The sequence below is a fragment of the Calonectris borealis genome, chromosome 10 (genome assembly GCF_964195595.1).
Source record: "Calonectris borealis chromosome 10, bCalBor7.hap1.2, whole genome shotgun sequence".
In the NCBI taxonomy this organism is placed as follows: Eukaryota; Metazoa; Chordata; class Aves; order Procellariiformes; family Procellariidae; genus Calonectris; species Calonectris borealis.
Window position 1 is genome coordinate 11,657,668 of NC_134321.1, and position 24,073 is coordinate 11,681,740.

At 47.1% G+C, this 24,073-nt stretch overlaps 1 protein-coding gene across 1 annotated transcript in view; it reads left to right on the forward strand.

The window, feature by feature from the left end:
• Positions 1 to 24,073, forward strand: part of GRIP2 (glutamate receptor interacting protein 2) — a 285,118-nt gene that overhangs the window by 218,017 nt on the left and 43,028 nt on the right. Inside the window, exons 2-9 of the mRNA XM_075158845.1 lie at positions 5,083 to 5,163; positions 8,331 to 8,466; positions 9,256 to 9,401; positions 12,233 to 12,319; positions 12,615 to 12,690; positions 13,314 to 13,459; positions 20,430 to 20,577; positions 21,287 to 21,456. Coding sequence (XP_075014946.1) covers positions 5,083 to 5,163; positions 8,331 to 8,466; positions 9,256 to 9,401; positions 12,233 to 12,319; positions 12,615 to 12,690; positions 13,314 to 13,459; positions 20,430 to 20,577; positions 21,287 to 21,456 — 990 coding nt within the window. The remainder of the gene's footprint in view (positions 1 to 5,082; positions 5,164 to 8,330; positions 8,467 to 9,255; positions 9,402 to 12,232; positions 12,320 to 12,614; positions 12,691 to 13,313; positions 13,460 to 20,429; positions 20,578 to 21,286; positions 21,457 to 24,073) is intronic.

The following is a 24,073-nucleotide window of genomic DNA, read 5'->3' on the forward strand; positions in this document are numbered from 1 at the left end:
GCTCCCGGTTAACTGGGTTTATTCCCTATCCGTTTGGATTGCAATTATTAACAACTGTTATTCCCCACTCCTTTCTTATCTTCTCCCCTGAAGGTAGGGGATAGAAGTAGATAATCCCCAAAACATTAAGTGGTGAAAAAGCAGGGAGAAGTGGTTGTGCTGGTGGCAGAGCAGGTGACAGGACATTTTTATGGCCCTGTGGCCATCGCTGGAGCTGAGGTGCCGAATGGCACGTATGAAGCAAGCAGCAGAGCTCCGGCTATACAACCCCATGCTGATTAATCACCGAGAGACTAATCTCTGGCCAGTTTTCGCTCTCCTTGCTGCCACCGGCGCCCCTCCAGTACCTCCCAGTATGATCCGGGGAGGGAGGAGAGGATGGCTGCACCTCGCAGCTGGGGAGCCGGGTTTCCCAGGCAATACATTCAGTGGTGAGATGCTAAGCCAGGGAATGGAAAAAAAAACACCAACCCTGAGTAAAGCAAGAGCAGGCAATGAAACAGTTCAAATGTCCTCTCACCTTTCTTCTCCCCTCACTCCCCCCACTCCCTGCTTTGTCTTGTGCACAACAGGGCTCTTCTGGAAAGAGGTGGTTTCCCACCGAGGCTGAGCCGCCTGCTCCGCTCGGGAGGCAGACTCGGTCTGATCTGGTCTGATCTTTTGCAGTTGCGGCGTTCCGGTGCCGGGCTCTTGCTGCGTGGCTGAGTGGTTTTGCAGGGCAGTAGCTGCTCCTCACTGCGCTGCCCTGAATCCCGGCTGGGGTTTCCCCTGGGGGGGAGGCAGGGGAAGACTCAATCTGCCAATTTTCTTTTATTTGGGTGAAAGTTGCTAGAAAATACCCCCACCTCGTACTCTCTGGGAAAACCTGTGCCACTTTCCGTGCTGCCTGTCAAGGGGACGGTGCCTCCGATGGGGGTCTTTAGCTCCTGGCTTGTCTTGCCTGGAAACCTGGATGCTACTGGCACAATCTCAATTGAACAGGGACAGCATAAAATATTACAGTGCCCTGTCTGGAGGTGACACGTTGCACTAGAGCCACTGAAGTGCCATTGACTGTGGGCCCTGCTGAGAGCTGCCATTAACTGTCTGGCAGCAGGGTGGGATATTGGAGTTTGCCCTGACCTTCCCTTTTTCCTGCCCCTGGTACTTCAGCTAAGCAGGGAGATGTTTTTCCTACTCCTTCATCTGTCAAGTTTGTTTTTGAGGGAATGAGATGGGATTATCTCTTCTTCTTTGGCACTGTATGAGGTGTATATACTACTGTAAGACACTGTTGCTGCAGGGGAGGAGAGTCCATGGCCACGTGTGTAGGGATAGGGACTTGGGAGCTCTTTTCTCCCTGGCATTAGTAAGACATTGAAATGGCAAAACTATTGTCAAAGAACTTTTCTATGCTGTCACAGATTCTCTGGGGATCAATATATGGAAAATGTTGTACGCTCAGTTTTATTGAGCATCTTGTGTACTTGGTGAGCTTTTCTGAAAGATGTAGCGCCAGCATTAACACCACCGCTTGAAAATCATCAGTTACACAATTTTTTTCTTTGGAAAATTTTTGGCCCACTTGGTGTGAGAGATAAAGCTTGAAAAATACACCTCTAATGGCTCCAGCACTGATTGCTTGCAAAAAGAATCCGCGCAGGCTTAAAAAAAAAAAAAAAGTTATTTTCCCAATTTTAGAGAGATTCATGAATTTTCAGTGCTTGGGTTGGTACTGCGGTTTGGGCCGACTGAGCAATCAGGCTAGTTACCAGCCTCGCCTCTGAATTGGTGCTGTGCTAGGCAGGGGAAATGACTAAGAGCACAAAGAGAAGGAATTTCTTTTTTTAAAAAAAACAAATTATGCCCCCCCCCCCCCCCCCCCCCAAAAAAAAAAGCAGCTTAGAAAAAAATGACTCCATTAATACCAGCTTGAGTGGCAGAGCAGGAAATCAGCTGAAAATGAACAAAGAGCCACGCGGCAGGGATGCTAATGCAAGCAAATGCCAATTCACACTTCGGCAGGCGGCGTGTGGCAGCTTCCTCTCCTGTTCAAACATTTTAGCCAGATAATGAGCAAAAAACCCAAACATTTTTTGCATAATCAACTGAGTTTGGAAGGGAGAAGCAATAGAGGAAGGGGAGCTGTGGTGCTAATTATTTGCTGGCTGATATGGCTGTCAACGAAGCAGCGCGGCACTGTGCGGGGGGTGCGTTGCTAATTGCTGGCAGCGGCTGTACCTCGGGTCGCTGCTCTTGGCCACTTGGCTGGTGGTGGAAGCTGTTGTTAACGCACGGGCAACCTGGTTACTTGCTGAAATGGAAGCCAAGGCATATTTGGCAACAGCTTTTGGGGTAGGGAGGGTAGCGTTAACGAACTGGGGTTTCATATCAATATCGATTGGGGTTGCGATGGGGAAATGAAGAGCAGAAGGGCGCTGGTGGCTGTCTGGTCCAGAGCAGTGGGTTTATGTGAAGCAGATGGTTGGCTGCTTTACTTTGCCAGCAGATCACGGAGTTGGCTTTGAACCATCTTGCGTGGTTTCTTGGGAATGCAGGAATCCTGTCCGCAGCAGAACGTTGTTGCCTTGACCTGGGGTCGGAGCTGGCAGCAATGCTCTCACGTGGAAGGCGGCTGCATGCTGGGGTGGTCCTCACCATCCGCAGCGTCCTGCATGACCGCAGGCACACTGATGCTCCAGTGGCATTGAGAGGCTCCAGCCCTGGATGTCCCAGGGTATTTTGCAGGTGCCTTTTGCAGACTTACCTCCAGTGCTGAAAAAGCAATCTCATGCGGGGTATCCTGAGCTGCTGTTTTGGGGTTCCTCTTCCAAAGTGCTGCTGCATTTGGGAAAGAAATAAAGGGAGGTTGTAGCTGCTGGGTTGAGTGGTGTGGGCAGGGAATAGCTGGATCGGCACTGTCCTGCTGCTCCCCCAGGAAATGCCACCTTGCTTTATACTCCCAAACCATCCCTGTTTTCTGACTCTGCAGGTCTGCAAGGCATGGGCTGACAGAGAAGAGGGTAAGGCAGGATATTAGGAAAACGCTTCCAGAGAGAGAAATTAAGATGAACATGGCTAACAGCGGCAGAGATTGAAAGCTCTGAATCTTTATCACTATCAAACAGCTACTGAAGAAGAGATGGCATGGGGCTTTGCTTTTTTTTTTAAATTGGATGCTGGAGCTAAACTGTCCCAAGTAAATTAAACTTCTTCCCAGAGCCATTAAGCCCATATTAACCTTGACCCTCGCCTCCCCATCACCCAAAGAACCATTGCTATTAAAAATGCAAATTTCATTTTCAAGCCTTCTGCTCTTGGAGTTGATGCCAGGCTGTACCAGCACCTGTCTGAAATCAATGGCTCGCCTTGGTCCTTGCTGTAATTCTCTAGCCAAGTGCTGCTGTTTTCACTGTCAGCGTTGCGAAACGCTGCAAGACCTCCATGGTCAGGACAGTGCTGTTTTATCCTATCTGTTCTGCTCCTTATTTTTTGAAAGGCAGAGCTTCATTCCCCTGTTTCACAGAGGGTATCAAGGCTCAATGCTTTGGCAGCAATGGCTTGGCATAGCTTGGTGATGGTCTAGTACCAAGTGCTAGTTCTTGCTTCATTAGAAATCTTCAGTTTAGTGGTGATGGAAAAGCATTCGAAGTGACGCAGGATTAAGAGTCCAGGGTCTGGATATCTACATTGTTCCTCTATGGGCTGCAAAATTTGAGCTGAAAAAATAAATGGTGTTTATTTTTCAGCTGAAACTTTTTATGCTTGAAAGTGGAGATTTGAGTCAGCCAAAACTTTTCACTGAGTTTTGTCAAATTGTGAAGTTACTTCAGATGGGGCAACAGCAATTAAAATTAGATAATTTTTTTTTCTTTTTTTTGGAAATTACTTTAGGTGGAACCTTATTTCATTTTACTTTTAAAAAATGTTCAAGCCCTTGAGCAAAATTCCCCTCCTAGTGGTTAAGTGTAACCCACGTGATTCAATTTACACCATCATTTTTCTGTTTGTGGGGAAAGTGGGCTGCCAGCAAACTGCACATCAGTTTTGATTTCTCTGTGTACAGACCACTGTCTGGAATGGGGCTAACAAAAGTCGTTGTTCCCTTTGTACGCAGCGAGGCAAAAACTTCTCTGTAACTTAAATATAAGTTACTTAAGGGCTGTGGACAGGAATAAATGGATAAGGTTTTCAGTAACCCATATTTATACTATCATGTACAACTTCTAAACCTTCAGAGCTATTGAAAAATTGGGAAGGGTAATCCAGGAATGTGGTCACTGAGAATGGGAGTTATTTGATACTATATGGTTACTGGAAATTATTGATTGAAAAAGTGCTAGTTTTTTAGGAAATGCCATAAAAATAGACATTTTAGATGGATGGCAATGAAATCTGTAGAAGCATGCTCCCTTCTCTGCAAATAACCTCCATGCCGTATAGGAGTCTTCCAATAGGAGAATATAAAGATATTTAAATACTTTAAATTTAAATTTCAACTTATGCTGGATGGTGGATTTACAGTGCATAATACTATTTTCTCTTTTCTCTGACTTTTTTTTTTAAATCACTTAGGAGAAGGTGCTCTCTATATTGTACGGAGGCTGGAACAGCAGCAGGAAAATGTGACTTTGAAATAATGGGATCTGTAAGAATAGGCAATTTCGTTCAAGTATAGTGATTTAGTGCCCTGTTAGTGTCCTGATGTATTACTCCATTTCCAAAGACCATAAGTTTCTTCACAAGCATAACGACAGGCTTAGAACTTGTGAGACTAACACCACAGCTTTCTCTGTCCTCAGCTGTTCCATATAATTATAGGAGTAAGGGAATTTTGTTCTCTCCTAAAGGATTAGCTCCAAGAGGAATAAATCAGATAATGTTATTGCCTTCTTGTTTCTTTCCCTCCCACTCAAAAAAGCGAGATAGCCCGCACGGCGCAGTGCAAGGCTGGGGCTGGTAATGTTTTCTCTTGCCTACAGTCTGTGATACAGATGTGATCCCAATTCCGGTGTCACCAGGACAAACTTTTTCAAGTGCTCTGGTTCTGTTGTTTGTTGCTCTTGGTACTAATTTCAGCTTCTGTGTTTGCTCTGCTCACAGACGATGGCCCTTACCTGAAGGGGAGCAAGGACTCCGGTGGGATGGACGCAGCCCTGGTCTCCAGGAGGCAAAGCATCCCAGGTAAAGGAGGGGATCAGCTCCTGCTCCAAAACACCGGAGCATCCATTACACTTTACCTGGCTAACCCTAAAATGGGTAAAAGCCCCCAAAACACCCATTTTGGTGCATCTATCAGCAAGGCTTTTGCTGCAGGGCAGAAATGGATGGTAATAACTGGTCTCAATGAGTGGTATGTTACTGGTGCAGTCAGTCTGGCGTGGAGCTATTGATGGTGGTTGCAGGGAGCCGGGAAAGGACTGGTTTCTGCACTGGGCTGATACCCACAAAGAGGAAAACAGCAGCAAAAGAGAGAGGGAAGAAGCGCTGCCACATCTGAGCTCGCCGGGCGGGGAGGGAGACAGGCAGTGTCTGGCAAGCTTTGTATTTCCCACGTGTGACTAAGTTTGTTTTGATATTTAGTCAGTCACAGCAGACTTTTGTGTGAGATAAACCTTCCCGTGCAGCAGAAACACCCCCGGGGGCTGACGAGGGAGTGAAGGAATGGTATTACGTTTGGTGCTGGGCTTTGTCTGCCAGTGGCAGGCCAGCAGGTTTGGATGGGCTGCTCTGGACAACTCATCTGCTTTCTAATAAAGCCCAGGGCTTGATTTTGCCTTCTAAGCCAGTCACAGGTTTGATTTAGTGTGTTGTAGGAGATGGGGAGGAAACAGGGCCAATTTCTTCATCATTCAGCAGTTTTTCTAGGGGATATTCTGCATCCTCTGGGGCTGCTGCAACACGTTGCCACCGTACCACAGCCCTGATGAAGAGAGACTGACTCCCTGCTCACAAGAGCCAGTCTGTCCAACGACCCCAGCTCAGGGCATCTCAATGGGGAGGGCAAAATTCGGGTGTGCTCTTCCTGCCCTGGGATGCTTTGAGCAGCAAAATCCAAGCGTATGTGCCAATAGAGGAAATCCAAGACTACTCTCGTATGACACTTAAAGACTGTGTCCTGAAGGACCAGATCCTGCTTAACCAGCTCACTTTTACATCTGTGTGTGTCTGTGATAGCGGCGGTAGATTTATAGAGGCATTGGTCAAAATCCCTTATTGCTTACCTTGACAGATTGATCTCAGGGACTCGCCTTTTCTCGGAGCAGTGATTTCTCCTTGAACCCATAACAATGGGTAATTGCACTCCGGGAGTACTCATTTTAAACACTTATCAAGGATCAAAATTAAACCCCATTGAAGAGCTAATAATCTCCCCTTGCGGCACCATCTGTGTTGATCAGTCATGTCTGTAGTTGAGAGGAAATTTGCGGGGTAGTGCCGGATGGTGTTCCTTCCAGCACGGCGGGGAGCCCTCACAAAGTTTCTGGCAGCCCCTGGGATCCTGGGTTGGTGAATTGAAAACTAAGTTACTGTAGTTGGCAAGGGATCAAAACTGAGTTTAAAAAGCAGAAGCATTATGGACCTGACGTTTTACAACGAGCTGCTAGTGCCATGTTAAATGGGTGCCCAGCAGTGCCTGAACACCTTCCAGACTGGCACTAGATTGCAAAGAGGTTCCCCACTCGCGTTAATCAAGTGCATGGATTATTCTTGGAAGTGCTTTACAAAACAGGTAGTGCATGGCAGGACTCGAAGTGAGGTGCAATTTCTGGTGGCATTACACAAGGAGCAAAGTGCTAGTGATGAGGCACCACAGTGCCAAATGACACCGTGTTTTCTCCCAGTTAAAGAGGGTGGAGGGGGGAAGCCCTGCATCAGCATGGATCTTCTATGTTATTTAAGAGACCCTGCCTTGCTCTGGAAATCATAGTGTGCAAGAGGTTTCAACTGATCCCTCTCCAAACAGAGCATCTTGTTTAAGCCTGATGGGGTTTGCTGTGCAAACAACATCCCAGGCCATTCACAGCATGGGTTTTAGTCCTCAGCTGTGGGACTGCTGTTTGCCATGTGCTGCCAATGCCCATCACCACCTTCCCCTGCAGGGTCTGGGAGAAAGGTGCCCTGTGTGAGGGAGGCTGTTTTCCTCCTGTAAAATTGTGGGAGATTTCAGTACACCAGAGGTAGTGGAGGAGGATGGATCATGTTATAGACAAGCTCTGCAAAAGGCAAGGCATGAAAGTCGTCTGATTTGTTCCAGGGCTAGTCCTCCTTTGAGCAAAGAGTGCGAGTGCCGTCACGGGGGTTAACACGGAGCTGCCGTTTGCCAAGTCTGCAGAGCTCTTGGTCTTTCCTCGGGCCGGTGCTGGCTCTCCTGCTAACTTACTCCCCTCCTCCATGTCAAATGCCGAAGTTGGAATAGTTTAGGGATCCTGTTTTTGTAAAACCCAGAGATGAGCTGTAGTGGGATCAAAACTGGCATCAGGTCGGGCTTATATATAGGTGCTGGACAAACAAGAGTGTCGTCTTGGACTAAAGGAAGGTAAAATGTATGCTGCCTGCAGCATACGGAGAAGCGGTACTGGTGCAGCTGGCGTGGGCTGTGCATCCCCGAAGCCTGACCCTGCCATATGTATTATGGCTGGCAGTGCATGTTGTGTTTTAAAAGTGACTCGTGTCTTCAATTCCAGCTGTAGATAAGGTGCACAATAAGGAGGAAGTTTAACTTAGACCAGGGGCAGATGGGTGGGGAAACTGCTGTGAATGAATGTTCATGCCTCCCCCCTCCTTTCCCTGCTGATGGCAGGATCCCCCCACCCCTCCACGTTATGTTCTTTATCTTCCGACTGTATTGATGTCTCGTGATATTTTTTTAAATCACAATATTTTAAGAGCCACCCTGTTCTGTCCATCTAGGCAACTACTGCAGGTCCACAGCATCCTCCTACCTGGTAACTGTGACTTCCTGTCATGCAGCCCTCCTAACACCACCCCGCTTCATATCAAACATAATTCCTGAGGTAGTGTCCCTAGACCACTGCCCAGATCCCATCACCCTGGTTTTGAGTCCTTCCACTGCCACCAGCACCTTGAAAAACAAAGTTTTTATCCTCTCAGAAGCCCTCACTCCTCTGCCTTGTCCTGCTTGGTCTTACCTGCAAGACATGCATGCAACGCTTTCCCTCCACTGCTGCGGGTCCACCAGTTTCACAACTTCATTTTAAATAAACTGAAGCTAATTGTATAAATCATCCCAGGTCTGCGCTCCCACCACCTGTAGGAAAAGGGTGTCCTTGGCATTGGGAGGAATGTGCCTTCCACTAAGATGTTTGTCTTTATTCCTGATCTTTCAGAGGAGTTCAGAGGGGTCACCATCGTGGAGCTGATTAAGAAGGAAGGAAGCACCCTCGGGTTAACCATTTCAGGTGGCACGGACAAAGATGGAAAGCCAAGAGTCTCCAATCTGAGACCGGGAGGACTGGCTGCAAGGTGAGAAACCGAAATGGGTGCAGAGAGCACAGTAAAACTGGAGAGGAATAGTTGCATGTTCTAGCTACTGAATGAATGTGGTTACAATTAGAATAGTTGGCACCCGACTCCCTTTTTTCAAGTGCCCCAGAATGCAAAGTTGTTGCTTCAGTAAGTAGAACGTCTTCTATTTTGAGTTATTTCCCATGCTTTGTGCAATTATGCTCTGAAATTTTGTGTAGGGATATTTGGGATTCTGTAAAATTAGGCAGCCTTGTCAGGAGAGCTGTATGGTACAATACATCTTGATCAAGCTAAGTGGTTTAATATTGTATCTGTTCTGAATACTGAGTGTGTAAGTAACGTTATTGGCTCAGAAAAGGAATGGGAGAAGAAAGGCTCCGAGAAGCAAAGAAAGGGAAGGAGTAATTGAACAATTTTGCAGAAAACAGGCAAAAGGAAAGATGTTTTCTTTTTCTGTGCTGGATTTTTTTTTCAGACAGCTCTTGGTATGCTTCTCTTTGATGGATTGCTCTACGCGAATGGGAATTGAGCAACAAAAGAGAGGTTGTGAACACGTATACTGCGGTTGTTGCTGTGTGTACAGATCTGAACACTTGCCACTGGGAAAGATAGATTTTAGCACTTCTCTCTGATAGCAGGCACATGCAATCAGAGAGCTAAAATCAGCCCAGTGTTGGTGGCTTGTTCAGGAAGTCCCCCAGTTACCGAAGGTACCAGGCACATCCAGGCTGAGTGTAGCAGAGACACTGTGCTACCACTGCTTTTTTTTTTCTCCTTTATTCGCAGAAGTGACCAGCTGAACGTTGGGGATTACATCAAGTCGGTGAATGGCATTAACCTGACCAAGCTGCGGCATGACGAGATCATAAGCCTGCTGAAAAACGTGGGCGAAAGGGTAGTGCTGGAAGTAGAGTATGAGCTTCCGCCAGCCGGTGGGTGCCTCTCTGATAACGCTACTCTCTTTTCTTGGCTGCTTTTTGTCCTGGCATATAGATGGGCTTGCTCGTGCATTAGCCGTCATGGCCAAGGCAGTATCCAGGGGCATTTTGACGTTCTGCCTTCATCTGCTCGCAGCACCGCGGTGGGTGCTGCAGAGCTGTGTGCAGTCGGAGCAGAGCGCTTTTTCCAGCAGAGTGGGTGCCTGTTCATGCACACCGGCGGGAGATGGCTGATTAGGTCTGTCTTGCCTCGGAGTGACTCGGTAGCACAGGCCAATCTGCCTCCTGATGCTGCTTCACCTTGTTTTTCTTTTTCCCTTTTGGAGCGTGGCTACGGGAGGTTTTATTCAGTCTTAAGCATGTATTGCCAGATCCCCTTTTCTGAACTGCGGCAAGTGCTGTTATTCCTCAAGATGCTTTGGAATGTTATGTGTTTTCAGAAGGGAAGCTGAAGCAATCTGCTTTCCAGCTAAGGGGCCCCAGCAGAAGCTGGCAAGCCCAACTCACATTAATAGGGCTTGTGTCCTGACGTGGGAGACTATGTGCTCTTGCCCTCATTTGTTTATTCTGATTAAAACAAATTCCTCAATACAATTTCTCATCACAGTCTTTCCGTTGTGAAAACAATCTCCCCAGTTGTTACTCATTCGGTTACCCAGATCAATCAGAGGATGATTGGGCAGGAGAAGCAGAACAACTAAAAATAAGACAACAGGAAAAACAAAACTAATGAAATCTCAACCTTTTGCCCCAGATAGGAAGCTATGTTACACTTCATAGCTGTGCTATAGCTGCTGCCTTTACATGAAAAGTACTGAATATATAAATGACCATTATAAAGCCCTAAGAAGAAAAAAAATATAACCTGAATTAGCTGAATCTCTATTCATCATCCCCCACTGTTCTGCTGTAAATCTTAATTAGCTTTTGCATACAACCCTGGTAGAACAAACTGTGGCTCAAGTTTTCCATGTTCTCTTGCTCACCAGAGATGACAACTTTTAACCTTTCTTCTTAGCTGAGTCTGGCTATCAGGAATCTGATAAACTATACTTACCGGCTAAGGAGCAGTGCCAATACTGCATGGCTCAATCAATAGCAGCGATGCAAAATGTTCCCACCTCTGAATGAGCAGGAAGAGCACACTGAAATAGTGACTTCTCTTCAATGAGATTATTGATGCTGTTTATGACTAATCCAAACAAAGAGGCACTGCAAAATACAGGGAATTGTCAATTATTGCCTTGCTCCAGTTCATTGCGGGCATTTATCTGCGGTGAGGGTTCGTTACTGCTGTGTTCACCCGCCTCTCCCTCTTTCTCTCTTTTTCCCTGGGCAAAGAGCAGAAATACAGCGCAATTCAATAGCTTGTGCTTGTGGGTTTGAATTTTTCTCCCCACTTTGTAATTTCCTCCTTTGGAAGAGACGTTGCAAGTCCAAGTCTAGTTTTCATATCATATCATCTCTTTCATAAAGAAACGAAGCCCTGTGTTAACACTAGCTTAGGTTTCCCCGCTCCCCACTGATCCTACCAAAGGCTGTTGCAGAACTTCATGCTTGGATGCTTAGGACAGAAATTGGATGGTTTCCGAACTCATTTGTGGATGCTTTCTACCCTTGGTATGTGAGTATCACCCCTTAGCTGGGAGCCTTCCTGTGCCCTGAGCTTTTCCCTTCTGGAGCCTTTCTAGGCTGTGTCCCTGTCAGCAGTCTGTGCACAGCAGCAGAAGCAAAGCGGCGTGGGGGACGGTGTTTTGGGGGTTTATTTGGCCTCGCTGTAGCCTGGCCCCCGGGGCTGCCTGCCTGCAAGGCGGTACCATGCCTCCACTGTCTGTCTTTCGGGTTGGTTTAAGGGTTAGTTTAACCCTAATTTGGGTGCAGGTTGCAAGCCCTCAGGGGGCTTGGCAGTGAGGACCGATGTGGTCAGTGAGGGCAGTGGGGAGATTCGCTTCAAAAACCCCCTCCTGAGCCAAGGGGAAGGGCTGGCGCGGACGTGCCTAGGGGAGCCTTCAGCTCCAATTTGCCAGGCTGAAGTTAAGCTCTTAGTCTTTTTTCTGATTATCCTTGTGGCCATTCATTGCACTTGGTTTGAAGATTAGGAATTGGTCTTCTCGGAGTGGACCAGGCTGAAATGCCATGGGCAGTTCTGGATGGAGAAGGCTGGGAAATTGTCCCATGTTCACTGCAGTAGTTCAGTAAATCATTAAATAGCAGGGGATGGCAAGGGACGGAAAGTTTCCTTCTTTTTCTCTTTACTTTTGTACATTAAATAGTACTGTGTATTTAACATAAAATTACTGAATTGCCCCTAGGATCAGTTTAAAGGATTCACTTAATCTTTTTTTAAAGTCAAAATATGAGAGGTAAGGGGAAAAAAAAACCAACCTTTTGCACTGAGGATTTGGGATTTTCATTTTCTTTAAGGTCAGCTGGTGACTTGATTCCTTACGCTGCTGCTGGTTTTTTTTTTTAATAAGTTTCCATCTGCGGCAGAAGCTTCTGGCTTTTGAGTAATGCTGAACCCATTAAAGCCAGTTGATAAACGAGGTGGTTTTACTTGAATGTCAGAGTATTAAGTAAGGCAAATTTGAGGGGAAATGCACAACTCTGAGCTGGTGAAATCATCCTAAAACATGATGGTTGGCTTGGATGAAGGTTCACACGTCCGGGTTGGGCTCTTTTTGCCTCCAAACAGGGAAGATACAAGATGGGCATTGGGCTGGACTTTCATTTCAATGCTGTTTGGATGAGTTTTGGTATGATTTTGCAGGGTGGCATGGAAAAGGTTGATGTGGGGGTAACTGGGTCTTCCTCTCTTCCTTTAGTGCCAGAGAGCAGTGCTGGCATTATTCCCAAGACCATCGAGGTGTCCCTCTACAAGGAAGGCAACAGCTTTGGCTTCGTGCTGAGAGGTTAGTAGTTTCTCCAGTGAAAAACAAAGAAGGGACAAGCACTGCCAGAGGTGATTTGGGAAGTGGGAAGAGAAAAGTAAGAAGATGAATGTCATAAACCTCAGCTGAGAAGCAAAAGCGTGTCCTGGAGAGCATCCCATGCAGCCTTCAAGGACTGCTGGCTGCCTAATCCAGGACAGTCTTTTTGCTTTCAGGCTGTGTCAGCTGTTATGTGATAAATGTCTCTCCTTTCTCAGCACTCTCATTCAGACTTTCAAACCTCCAGTGACTTACGTCTTTCCCGCTTTGATTACAGGGGGAGCCCACGAAGACTGGCACAAGTCCAGACCGCTGGTGCTCACCTACGTGAGGCCGGGTGGCCCAGCAGACAGGTAATGCTCGTGTTGCACCTCCAACATTTGCTTTCACAAGACAGACCAGCAGCTCTCACCATGCTCTTGGACGTGTGTCCTTCTTGTCCTCCTTGCTGGTGCTTCCCCAAGGCTTCTCATGCTGGTGGTGCGGAACGACACGGGTGGTGTGGGACCTGTGGTGTGTGGGGAGGATGGGTCGGTCCGGTGCTCATAGGCTGACCCACGTGTAGATGTTATAGTTATAAGCAGAAAGTCCTCTTCCAGAGGCAGCTACTTAATTAACCCTGTGCAGATGAAGAGCTGGTGCTGTGTTAGAAAGCAGGAGGCAGTCTGTCTATTCTCATGCCGCTAATTTAATATGATGGGCCTGGTACTATAAATAACCCAAACTATTGTCCCAAGGAGTGTTCAGTTCCTACAGGATCAAAGTAATTGACTTTTTTATATATATATATATAACATGTATATATATATGTATATATACACACAGATATATATATACACATGCACAAAATATATAATTATATTAAATATATATACAAAATATAGATAGAGATATAAATATATATAAAATATATCTAAATATAAATAAATACATATACACATACACAAAAAAACCTTTTGCCTGTGGCTTCCTACAGGGAAGGGTCCTTGAAAATTGGGGACAGGCTGCTGAGCGTTGATGGGATCCCTCTGCACAGCATGACCCACGCTGACGCCCTCAACATCCTGCGGCAGTGCAGCCAGGAGGCACTCTTCCAGATCGAGTATGATGTGACCATCATGGGTAAGGCCAAGAGGGTTGTGGTGGCATTTTCTCCGACTGCCTGGAAAGCATGTGACACTAGACACAGTAACTGGGATTCTCGGTTTCAGTGGAAAAATTGCTGAGCAATGCGCTGCCAACACGCGTGTAGGGGGTAGAGTTCAAAGCCAGCTTAGCTGGACACATTTGAAATGCCCTTATGCAATGATGTGTCTTGATGGGAATGGCGACTGGTTTTAGAGGAGGGGAAAAAGGGGATTTTCTAATGTGGGCAAAGAGGGCATAGGAGAAGTGGGAGTTAAAGGGGGCTGAAGCGCTTGCCAGCACTGCAAATACTGCTATTAAATGTGTGCAGAGGAGTGAGCTGCAAGCGGGCAGAGACTTGATGTGGCTGTGGCTTCGGTTCTGAATTTTGACCCTGCTTAATTCTGGAGCTACTCCCTTTCTTAGAAATGTTAGTTCAGATCTGCTTCTGAAATAAATGAGGGATGATCAACTGATTGACCCCAAATAAGGCAGAATTTACTGGAGGGCAGAGGATCGGTATTTCTAAAAAGCGTTCTACACAGTAGATATTAAGTTTGAGGGTTTGGAGGATTGGTGGGTTTTTTTTTCATTTGATTTTCAGTTTCAAGCCCTGGGAAAAGGTTTATTATTAGCTACTGTAAAGTCATTTCGAGCTGGCTTTGTGACACACAGCTGTTACTGCAGGGAGCGTCGTTAATGAGTTTAAGGTTACTACAGAGTCCGAAGCTGTGTTGGTTCTGGAAGCTCGTTGAGCTGTGCGTTAGATTTTGATATTGCATTTACATCTCCAGAGGGGTTTCTGCCTCCACTGGAGCCACAAGCTGGCCTACGTTGGGGTCTTTTCCGCAAATCTCGCAAACCAGTCCGGCACGTCTGAGCCTAGGATCCAGTGAGGAATAGGAGTCCATGATATCAGGTTGTTTTCTGATTTGTCAGTGAGGAGGGAAATAAAAAGGATCTGCAGCTGAGAGAGTTGAATACCACGCCAGCCCTGAGGAAAGAGAGCTGAGAACACCAGAACTCGCTCCATGCAACGTGCAAGAGGGTTGCTAGGGGAGGGATGGGCTAAGGGAGCTCCTCGTGTCAGTCCTGGGGGCTTTCTGCTTCCTTTTGAGTCCCCTTCCCCCAGGCTTTCCCCTTCCTTTCAGCAGAAACTCCACAAGTGTGGACATACTGGGTCTGCCCTGGGGGAGGAGGCTCCCAGGACCTGGGCAGCGTGTGCCACGCAGACACGTACTCCGCTGGGAGAGCTGGAAGGAAAACCTGATGCCTCGGCAGTTGCCTGCACGCTGCCTGGCTTCTGCCATGCTACAGGAGCAGCTTCTCTTTAGAAATTGGCTGGTATTCATGAAAAAGAGGAAACGCTTAAATGATGGAAAACAGAAACTACCCAAACCCTATTTTCTACCTTTCTGTATGATTGTGACTGAGGTAACCCTGCAGCGGTCAGTGAGGGATGTCCGTTCCTCTCCCCGCAGGCTGGCTGGGCTGGCAGCCCTGCCCGGGGAGGGGGCAGGCGGGGTTAAGGAGGGATTTTGCACAGAGCTGTCAAGTCTGAACAGTACCAAACAATTAATGGTGCGTGGGAAATGGGCTTTTTGGGGGGTTTCTTGTTTGTATGGTCCCCTGGTGCCCATGTTGCAGAAAGTTGATTGCTTTAAAACCTGACCTGGAGCAAAAATAGCCATGAAGGTGTCTTGGTATTTCTTCCTAAGCAACTCTCGCACCTAAAACTGTTAGGGTTGAGTGAACACGGAGCGATGGCAGGGTTTTATGCAGTGATTCTCCATCTTGTGTTGCTATACAGTGGACCACAACCAGATACTTCCCAAGATGTAAAACCAGCCCCTTTCTAAGATAATGTCTGCATAGAGAGTGCTTCTCCCCAACCCTCTAAAGGGATATACTTGTCCTGCTTTCTTTTAAGGCAAGTTGATGCAGAACATGTAGCTTAAAACAATCTCTGCAGACAGTTTTGCCAGGCAACAGCTAATAACTGCAACAGGAGATGAGTGCATCATCCCCAAATCACAACTATTACAGACATCCTCTTTACCAGCCACGGGAAGATGATGAGGGAGGGGAAGAGCAGGTGCTGGAATTAGTGTGGGGATGTTATTAGCACTCTTAATTCCCGTTTTGAAAACTTGGTGAAGGGGCTGGGGGGACACGTGGCCACACAGTTCACTTGATTCATTATAAGAGCTGGGTACACCACCGTGAAGCGGTGCTTGGCCTGTTCATCCCCAGGGAAAATAGAGGTTTTTACATCGCGCTCGCTCTCTGCTGCAGCCATACATGCTGGGGTGGTGTGGGCTGACCCTCGAGGAGGGAAAGTTGTTTTTCCACATCTGTCCTTGGTGAGAGACCAAGGCTGCTGTGGGGGAGTGTTGAATCATGGCGTTCCCCAGCTGGCTGCGTGGTTTCCCAGCCAAAATTGCGCGCTGAGGATGAGCTGCATGGGGCCAGCCCCGCTCTCGGTGCGAGGGATGCGGCAGCTGCTTGCCATCGCCACCGAGCATCCCCCGGCTGTCAGGCTTTCACTGGGGAGGCCAGCGTAGGATGGGGCAGCGGCAGGCTTTTAATCAAATTGGCTGAGATTTCTCAAGGCCACTGAAGGAATTAAATTAATCTGCCATTTCCATTTAAAAGGAGTGTGAACTGGGCATGCACCTCCCTTGGCATCGGGAAAATCTCTGTCCTTTGCCAGAGAAACGTTGTAATAAACAGATGCTTTCCCGTGGTGACACTCTATGTTATGGGCCTTTTAAAAAAGAGGGGTTGGAAGTAAAAAACCAACAAATAAACTGATCAGCCAGAAACTGGTGGCATTTGAATAGTTACTCTGCTAATAAGCTGTGTGTGCCATGACACGAGGCGCTGGGCTGCAAGCCTTTAGGGTTGACTCATGGAGGGGGGGAGCTCTCTGCCAGAGGTGACGAATGAGCAAAGCGATTTGCTGTGTCCTCCTCCTCCTCTCCCTTCGGCTGCCCCTCCGCCCATTCATTTGTAGACTAAAGATTTTTAGGCCTGCGGGGCTCTCCTGCTGATGGGGTGGAGGGCTGGTAGTGTCCCACAAATGGGTGACCGCTCGGCGCCTGCTGTGAGCGGTGGCAGGGGGTAGGGCCTGGAGGGGGGCCCATGGAGTCAAATGCCTCCATGTGCCTGTGAAGCCGCAGGGATCACAAGCCACTGGGCTGGGTCAGGAAGGGCGCAGCTCACTGGTTTGGTTCTTCTAGGAGGTTTTCGTTTATTTTGTTTGCGTTTGCGAGGGGAGTGCCTTTCCCTTTCCCCCCCTTTCCCCCCCTTTCCCCCCCTTTCCCCCCCTTTCCCCCCCTTTCCCCCCCTTTCCCCCCCTTTCCCCCCCTTTCCCCCCCTTTCCCCCCCTTTCCCCCCCTTTCCCCTTTTCTCTTTCCCTCCTCTCCCCCAAAGTGCATTACAGGGAAAAAACCATCCCTACCGGCACACCTCACTTATTCCCCCGACAAGTGCTCATAGCACTTTCCAGCCTGGTTACAAGAGCCGTCCCTCCTTAGGATGGTGAGCAAAGCCAGGTGAGGCTCAGGGAAACCTAGTGCAAGAAGGAAAAAAAACCCACAGTATTTCCTCCAAAATAAGCTGCTGAGAGAAAAATCTTTTAGAAAACACCTGCCAACCCCCAGCTTTGGGTGGTGGGGTAACCAGCTCTCCTGTACCTTGAGCACTGGGGTGTCTGACTGCTTGGAGCAGACTCTGTTTCCCTTGTATCCGTCACGATATTGGTGAGTACCCCTTAAGCGTATGGGTGTGAGCAGGTTTTGCACAGCCCTTTGTGTCCTCCTGGGGTCAGCCAGGTGGACAGAGCAGTGGGATTTGCTGTACTTGAGCAAGTTTTGGTAGGCTTTCCTCTTTCTGTTTTAGTGGAGAAGGTGAGAGGATTGATTGGACCTGCAGTGGGTCACCTGGTGGCTGCTGAATTTCCAGCTGAAGATTTTGAAATGGCTGGAATTTGGGTTCGGAATGAAAAATGCAGGGCAGGATTTGGGGGCAGATGTTAAGTGATTCAGGCCAGAGCTGCTGATACTGAATTTTAACAGGGTCCTGTCCAATTCATTTATCCTATTCATTTAGTCGATGCCACCTAAAAAGAGCAGATGTCTTCAAAAAAGTGGAGGGCTCAAGGGTTTATTTGGTTACTAAAACTATTGTTTCTGAAGATGGATGAAGATAGCGTGCGTGCTTTCCCCCCAGCAGTGTCAGGAGATGTAACATTATTCATCCAGCAAAGGGGAATGGGTCTTCTGGACCCTGTCTGACTATCCATTCAACAAGCATGTATTTTTGGACAAGTTGTGGGACAGCTGTGCCTCGGTTTCCCAATCTGTAAAATGGTACCATCCTCCTCTGGGAAGCACAATTCACTGCTTGCAAAACACTTTCAAACCCTTACATGAAAATCTGCGCAGCCATGCAAGGCAGCATACGCATACGTGTTTTTTTCTGTTCCTTGGTAACAAAACCCCAGAGAAATGATGCAAGCTGCTGTATCCATATTAAACTCAGTGTCACTGGCCTCAGTGATGCCTGTTCTGCAACGATGTGATTTTTGGCCCTCCGTACATGCTGAGCACCATTGGAGTTGAATATCTCGTGAATGCTGAGCCTCCAGAACAACTACTTAGAGCCTCTTGGCTGGCGAGAAAGGATCTTGCTTTAAGTAAGGTGAGATTTACCGTGAAACGCAGGAGAGCCGTGGATACTTTTTCCACAGATGCTGGGTGAGGTTGCAGCTATGTGTGTTGGGGGAAAAACACCTCGTGGTGCCAAAGCAGCAACGTGAATTGACTCCCTACCGTAAGGTTATTGCATGGCCTGCCCTGGCCTCTCCGTGTTTCTTTTTAAGTTAGCTTGGGTGTAATAGCCCCATGTTAATCACGCCTCACAAGTATTGCTAAATTGCAGACTCCTGACCTTTGATTTGAGCCAAATCTTTCCCTAGAATAATTAATAGAGGCTTTGTTGGTATTTCCCCAACAAATGCCTCTATAAAATGGATTTGGAGCGATTCGCATCTATGCCACTGCAGATGAGAATTAAAAGGGATGGCGGGGTGGCCCGTGCGGTGGGAGGAGGGACCACGGGCTGGAGGCAGGACTGTGATTTCCTACAGTCTTATTGATGCCTAGGTCCTGGCGTGGGAGAAGGGACCCAAAGCCCTTTCCTCTCACCGTTGTGCTGAGACCCGCCCTGGGAAACACTTGGCAAGGCCGAGAAGCTTGAATGCTGGGTAAAACCGAGAGGAATAGGTATTTTCCTTGCAAAGAAAGGTCTACCACTCCGGCAAGCTTTTTTCCGTGATTTTTTTTTCCTATCTCCTTCCCTTCAGCTGGAGAAATGTAAGTTTCTGTCCCTCTTCAGAGGATGTGTGCTGGACACACACGGGCTGCAAAACCAAGATATAGCTGGTGTTTGCTGTTGGAAGAGATCCTCAGTCTCTTGGTGCTTCCTTTGCTAACGAAGGCTTAAGTGCACCTTCCGCAGGCTTTAGCGGGGTGCTTTGTGTACCTTTTGATTGAATGGGGCTGTGCTTTTTGCCAGGGCCTGCAGGTCTCCCCAGTGGTCCTTTTCAGCAGAGAATAAAGAGTGTTTTATTTGAAGCCTGCATAACCTTTCACATGGCTCGTTCTTCCTCCTTCCTCCCCTGGGAAAAAGGGCACTGCGAGTTGACCGGAGCCTGACCATCCCCTGGCTGATCCCCAGGGGAAATTTTCAAGGGAAATTTCTGTCTCCAGAGACTCAGCATCTTCGACAAATCTCAGGAAAGACCTTGCTGTGGCTTAGCTTCTGAGATGTGCATCAATGCTCCCGTTTATCAGAGAGCAAGAATGAGCCATGCATCAAGTTTTGGAGCCAAGTAGCATCAGCATTTTTAGTGGAGCGTAGCTTTGGAAGAGAAAAGCCTTACTATGAATAATTAAGAGCTGGGGAGGCATCAAGCTCTCAGAGGGCTCTGCTGGCCTTTCCTTCGAAGCGGATGGCTGGGTTTCCGTGAAGTGCTCTTGTGGGGGGGTCAAACCACACACGGGGTGCTGGTTGTGGGTTGTGTGGTGGCTTGTGTGGTTTGTGAATCCAGCCTTTTTACGGTGGCTTTAGGTAATCTGGAGGCAAACGTGTATAATAGAGGTGGAGGGAATTTCTGTCTAATCAGCCATAGACACGGGCTTTCTTTTTCCTCCCCCTTCCTCAGAAGAGATGAGTAGGTATGGTGCAGGCTTATACTAACAGGTACAATTTCGTAGGAGTTTCATAGTCTCACTTACAGCATCTATTAAGCTTATTGCAGAAATGCATCTTTTAAACATGAGTTACCCCTGTATTGTCTGATGAGAGAGAGGAGGCTTTTGTAAGCACGCAGGTAGGTAGGGCTGTGTCTCTGCTCCCGCTGTCACACTGGAGGAGCTGAAACGAGCAGTTGGGGCAATATTTCGAAGCTGGTGCTGAAGGAGACAGGAGTTGACTGACTTGTGTGCTGGTCAGCAGCACACAGGACTTCTGAGTACTTCAGAAAGTGGGATTCCTGTTTCTTTGTGCCTTTTCTGTTTCTTTGGGAAAAAGCTTATCACAGTGATGTCCTGATCTTCCTTTTTTGTACTTTTAATACTGTTGATGTGACTGCTGCACAGTCTTTGGGCAATCTCTTCCTCAATCTTGCTATTTAACCCCAAAAAAGAGGCAGGGGGATTGTTTTCATGAGGCAATGGTTGTAATATCTCTTCACTTCGTTATCATACATATTTTGTGCAGAAGCAATTTTACTTCTTGAGTTTACTTCTTTGTTAAGTTACTGCGTGATACAGACTGTAGGATGTCCAAACTATGGGTTTGCTGATACGCGTGACAAGTCAGCACTATCGGCCGACTCCCTGCATTTAGAAATGGAAAAGGCTGTATGAGAAATGTCTTCAGATGCTCTCTTGTTTTGCAGATACTGTAGCAAATGCTTCAGGTCCTTTACTAGTTGAAATAGCAAAGACTCCGGGGTCTACGCTAGGAATCACACTGATGACAACCACGCACCGGAACAAGCAGGTCATTGTCATCGACAAGATCAAGCCGGCCAGCGTGGTGGACAGGTACAGATCTGAACAAGCTGCTTCTAGCTCTGCTTTTCCTTTCTCCACCGCTTGTTTGTCTCCTTGTTAGTTATATACCATTCTTCCCTGCCTCGCCTTGAAATGGCCATATCTTAGCACTAAGCATGCTAAAAATATCTGACCCAACACCAGTGGACACTCCTCACTGAGAATGAATGTAACGTGCATGTGAAAGCTGAGCTCTGTTTTAAAAACCTCGTATCTGACTGCCCTGGAGCTGTGGAATGGCAAACACCTATTCTGGAGACTTCTGGCTAGAGCCTTTTCCTGATGGGTAAGTCAGCTAGTCACCCTTTACACGGGGACGCGGAAAGACAGACCATGATGCTGTCCTAGCTGTGGTTAGTTGTGTTGCTGAGCTGAACTGCTGGCTCGTAGGACTTAACTACACTGCTGGGTGAGCCCTCGGCCACCCAGACTGGCTACGAGTGGGCACTATTAAAAATGTAAAAGATCTTTCCCAAGCCACCAGCAGCACTGACTCAAGCATGAACCGTCTTAGTTGGTATTTTGGGTAATGCTTGAACCTAAGGTTCAAATTGGAAGTAAAAAAAATGAGATACGAAAAAAAATTCACATGAATTCACACAATAATTCACAGTTGGATTTTGCCTGTTTCTGCTCCCGACTGTAAGGACGTGGATTTTGGCCATGTGTATAATTACCTCTCTTGCTGTTTCCTTTGCAGATGTGGCGCGTTGCATGTTGGCGACCATATTCTCTCCATTGATGGCACGAGCACAGAGCACTGCTCCTTATTAGAGGCAACTCAGCTTTTAGCTGCCACTTCAGAAAATGTCAAGCTGGAGATATTACCTGTTCACCAAAGCAGGCTGCCTTTGAAGCCTCCAGAAACAGGTGTGTCCTCCGTGCAAACACTGTTGGTTGCCCTCAAAACTCACTTAAGGTCCCTGTTGGGCTTCTTGCTGCTTTTGAATGCTGGCAACAGACTCCAAAGAGAGACATCTGTGGAGGAAAAAAAATGATGTTTGATGAAATACATGTGATTAGATGATGTTCTTCAAGGATGTAAATAGGAAAAAAAGGTAACATCTGTGCTTGAATGGGGAAATTGGAGTTGGGAATCCCAGGGTTTTGCAGTGCTGAGTGCTGTGCAAGCCGCTTCCTTAGTACTTCAGATAAGAGACTTTAATGGAGAGGGAGGAAAACAACCCTGGTGCTGGCAAATGTATTTCCGAGCTCAGTTGTCATTTGCTGATGCCTGGTAAGGCTTTGTAAAGGACATGTCAGTAGCTAGGTAGGATCCTGCTGGACTCCCTTGGGAAACAAAGCTGTAACACAAGCATTCATCTTCCGGACCAGCCTGTTTGAATGGCCGCTGTGTCTGAGCAGCCAGGGGTAGAGCGAATGCATCTGTAGCTGCTGCTTTCCACCACCCCTCACCAAAGAAATACTGGGAAAAAAATTCTATCTCCAGTGAAATCAAGCCCCAAATGCCTGTAAACGTCATTAGGAATTCACCCTGATGAGCATCCTTGTTGCCCAGCTTTAGTTTCTCCTTCCACATGAGAGGCTGACTTAGGCTCTCATATAAACTTCATTGTGAATGTAGCTTCGTACTAGTAGATTTGTTGCAACTCTTGCCTGCAGTTTTGTTACAGTCCATACTGGTGGCCTTGTAATTCAGGTGTTTCAGGCGTGACTGTTCAGTACCAGCCCCTTTTGCAACCATTTTCAATCACTTGTCCCTCAGGAATATGCATTTTAATAATACTGGTGCACAGTAGCTCCGGGCACAGCTCTTCTTTCCATTCTGTTCTAGGATGGTTTGGGGAAAGGAAGAAAATACCTGTTTTGTCTTCTTTAACATGATGTGGTGAAACATAAAATCTAATAACATCTCCATGTCTAGAAATAAATCTCTTGCATATCCAGTCCAATTTGTGCAGAATTAAAGCATTTTAACAAAGGGGATGGATGACTTGACCTTTGTGCTCAAGAAAAAATGGAAAGCTATAATCCTTTTTCAATGGCTGTTAAAATGAACTATTCTCCTCCTTCCATTAGTGCCCTCGTCCTAGTCTCCTTTCAGAATATATGCAATCAGCAGCAGCTCAGGAGAAGGAGGATCTGTAGAAGGACAGCTCGTTGTGTTCAGAGCCTTTTTACCCAAACCTCCATACATCAGATCAGTTTGCTGTGGCAGAAATACAGAGCACAATCTCGGGAGAATAATTGCAACACATGAATATGAAAAATAAGGAATATAACAATTGTTCCTACTTTTGATTAAACTCTTTAACACGTGAAGGATCATAGGGAAGGATGCTGCTCATCCACACGGCTGTTAGGAGGCAGAGGTGTATGGTTGGAGACCAGTGCTTGGGCTTGAACCTTCACCAGTGCTGATGGGGATGGGAAAGGGAGGTGGTGGGGACAAGAAGGAGAGCGCTTTGGGCAAGAGGAGCAGCTCACAAAGGAGTGCTCCTCAGTGGTGCAACCAGCCATGGCACCATGCAGCCCATGGTGAGCAGCTGAAGAACCACACCAAAGTTGACAAACTGCGTTTGGACCTGGGAGAGACGCTGCTTTCTGCTCCAGACGCCGAGTACCAACTCCACAGGCTGCTTTTTCTGGGTTTAGGGAAACAAACAGGGGCAGTAAGGAAAAATGGGCCATGCAAAAGCAAACTGACGTGGTTGGCAAGAGAGCGAAGCCCGGAGAAAGCAGCCGAGGAGAAGAGACGGTGTAGACGCATCCCTGCTCAGCACTTGCATTACTGAGTCCTTCCAGTGTGTGCCTGCATGGGGCTTGTCGTTATATTTTTTTAAATGTGGCTTCTCATGCAATCAAAATCCAGTTATTGAGGAGGTGGAGAGGAATCTGAAGCTGCAGCTGCCACGCAAAAATATGGTCTAATGCTGAAGCATGGGATTTGTCAAACTGAGTTTGCTTTCTCTGTGGCTCTGGGGACATTTGGAGAATTTGTGGGAGGATTACGCCCTGCTCTCAAGATCAAGGGGAGTGAATGGTGCCTAGGAGTGGTGCTGGGATGGGTGGGTTTCCTCAGGCGGGGATGATGTGCGAAAGCTTGGGGAAGGCTATTGCAGGTTTTTATCGTAGAGTTGTCCAAAATCTCTTCCCCAATGCAGTGACAGCTGGGTTTCAAAGGCACTTTTTTCTGTTGTCAGATGTGAGCTAAGAATTTATAGACAAATGGGAGAGTTTTAATTACTATAAATGGATTAAATGATTTTGTATATGTGCCCATAAGCTCTGTCCCTCATGTTCAAAGTGTTTAATTTTATTAAGAACTTTCCTTTTTGTCTAGATATAGCTGCATTTATTAATTTGATTTTTTGTTTTTAAAAGCTGCCTGGCTCTGAATTTACTTTTGAATCCACAAAATAGAAGTCCCAGAGCTGGGAGTGTATTTTTTTAAGAGCTTGATAGACTAAGTGCTAAACTCACTAAATGTTTAGCAAAGACTAAATCTAATCACTATATTGGTTGG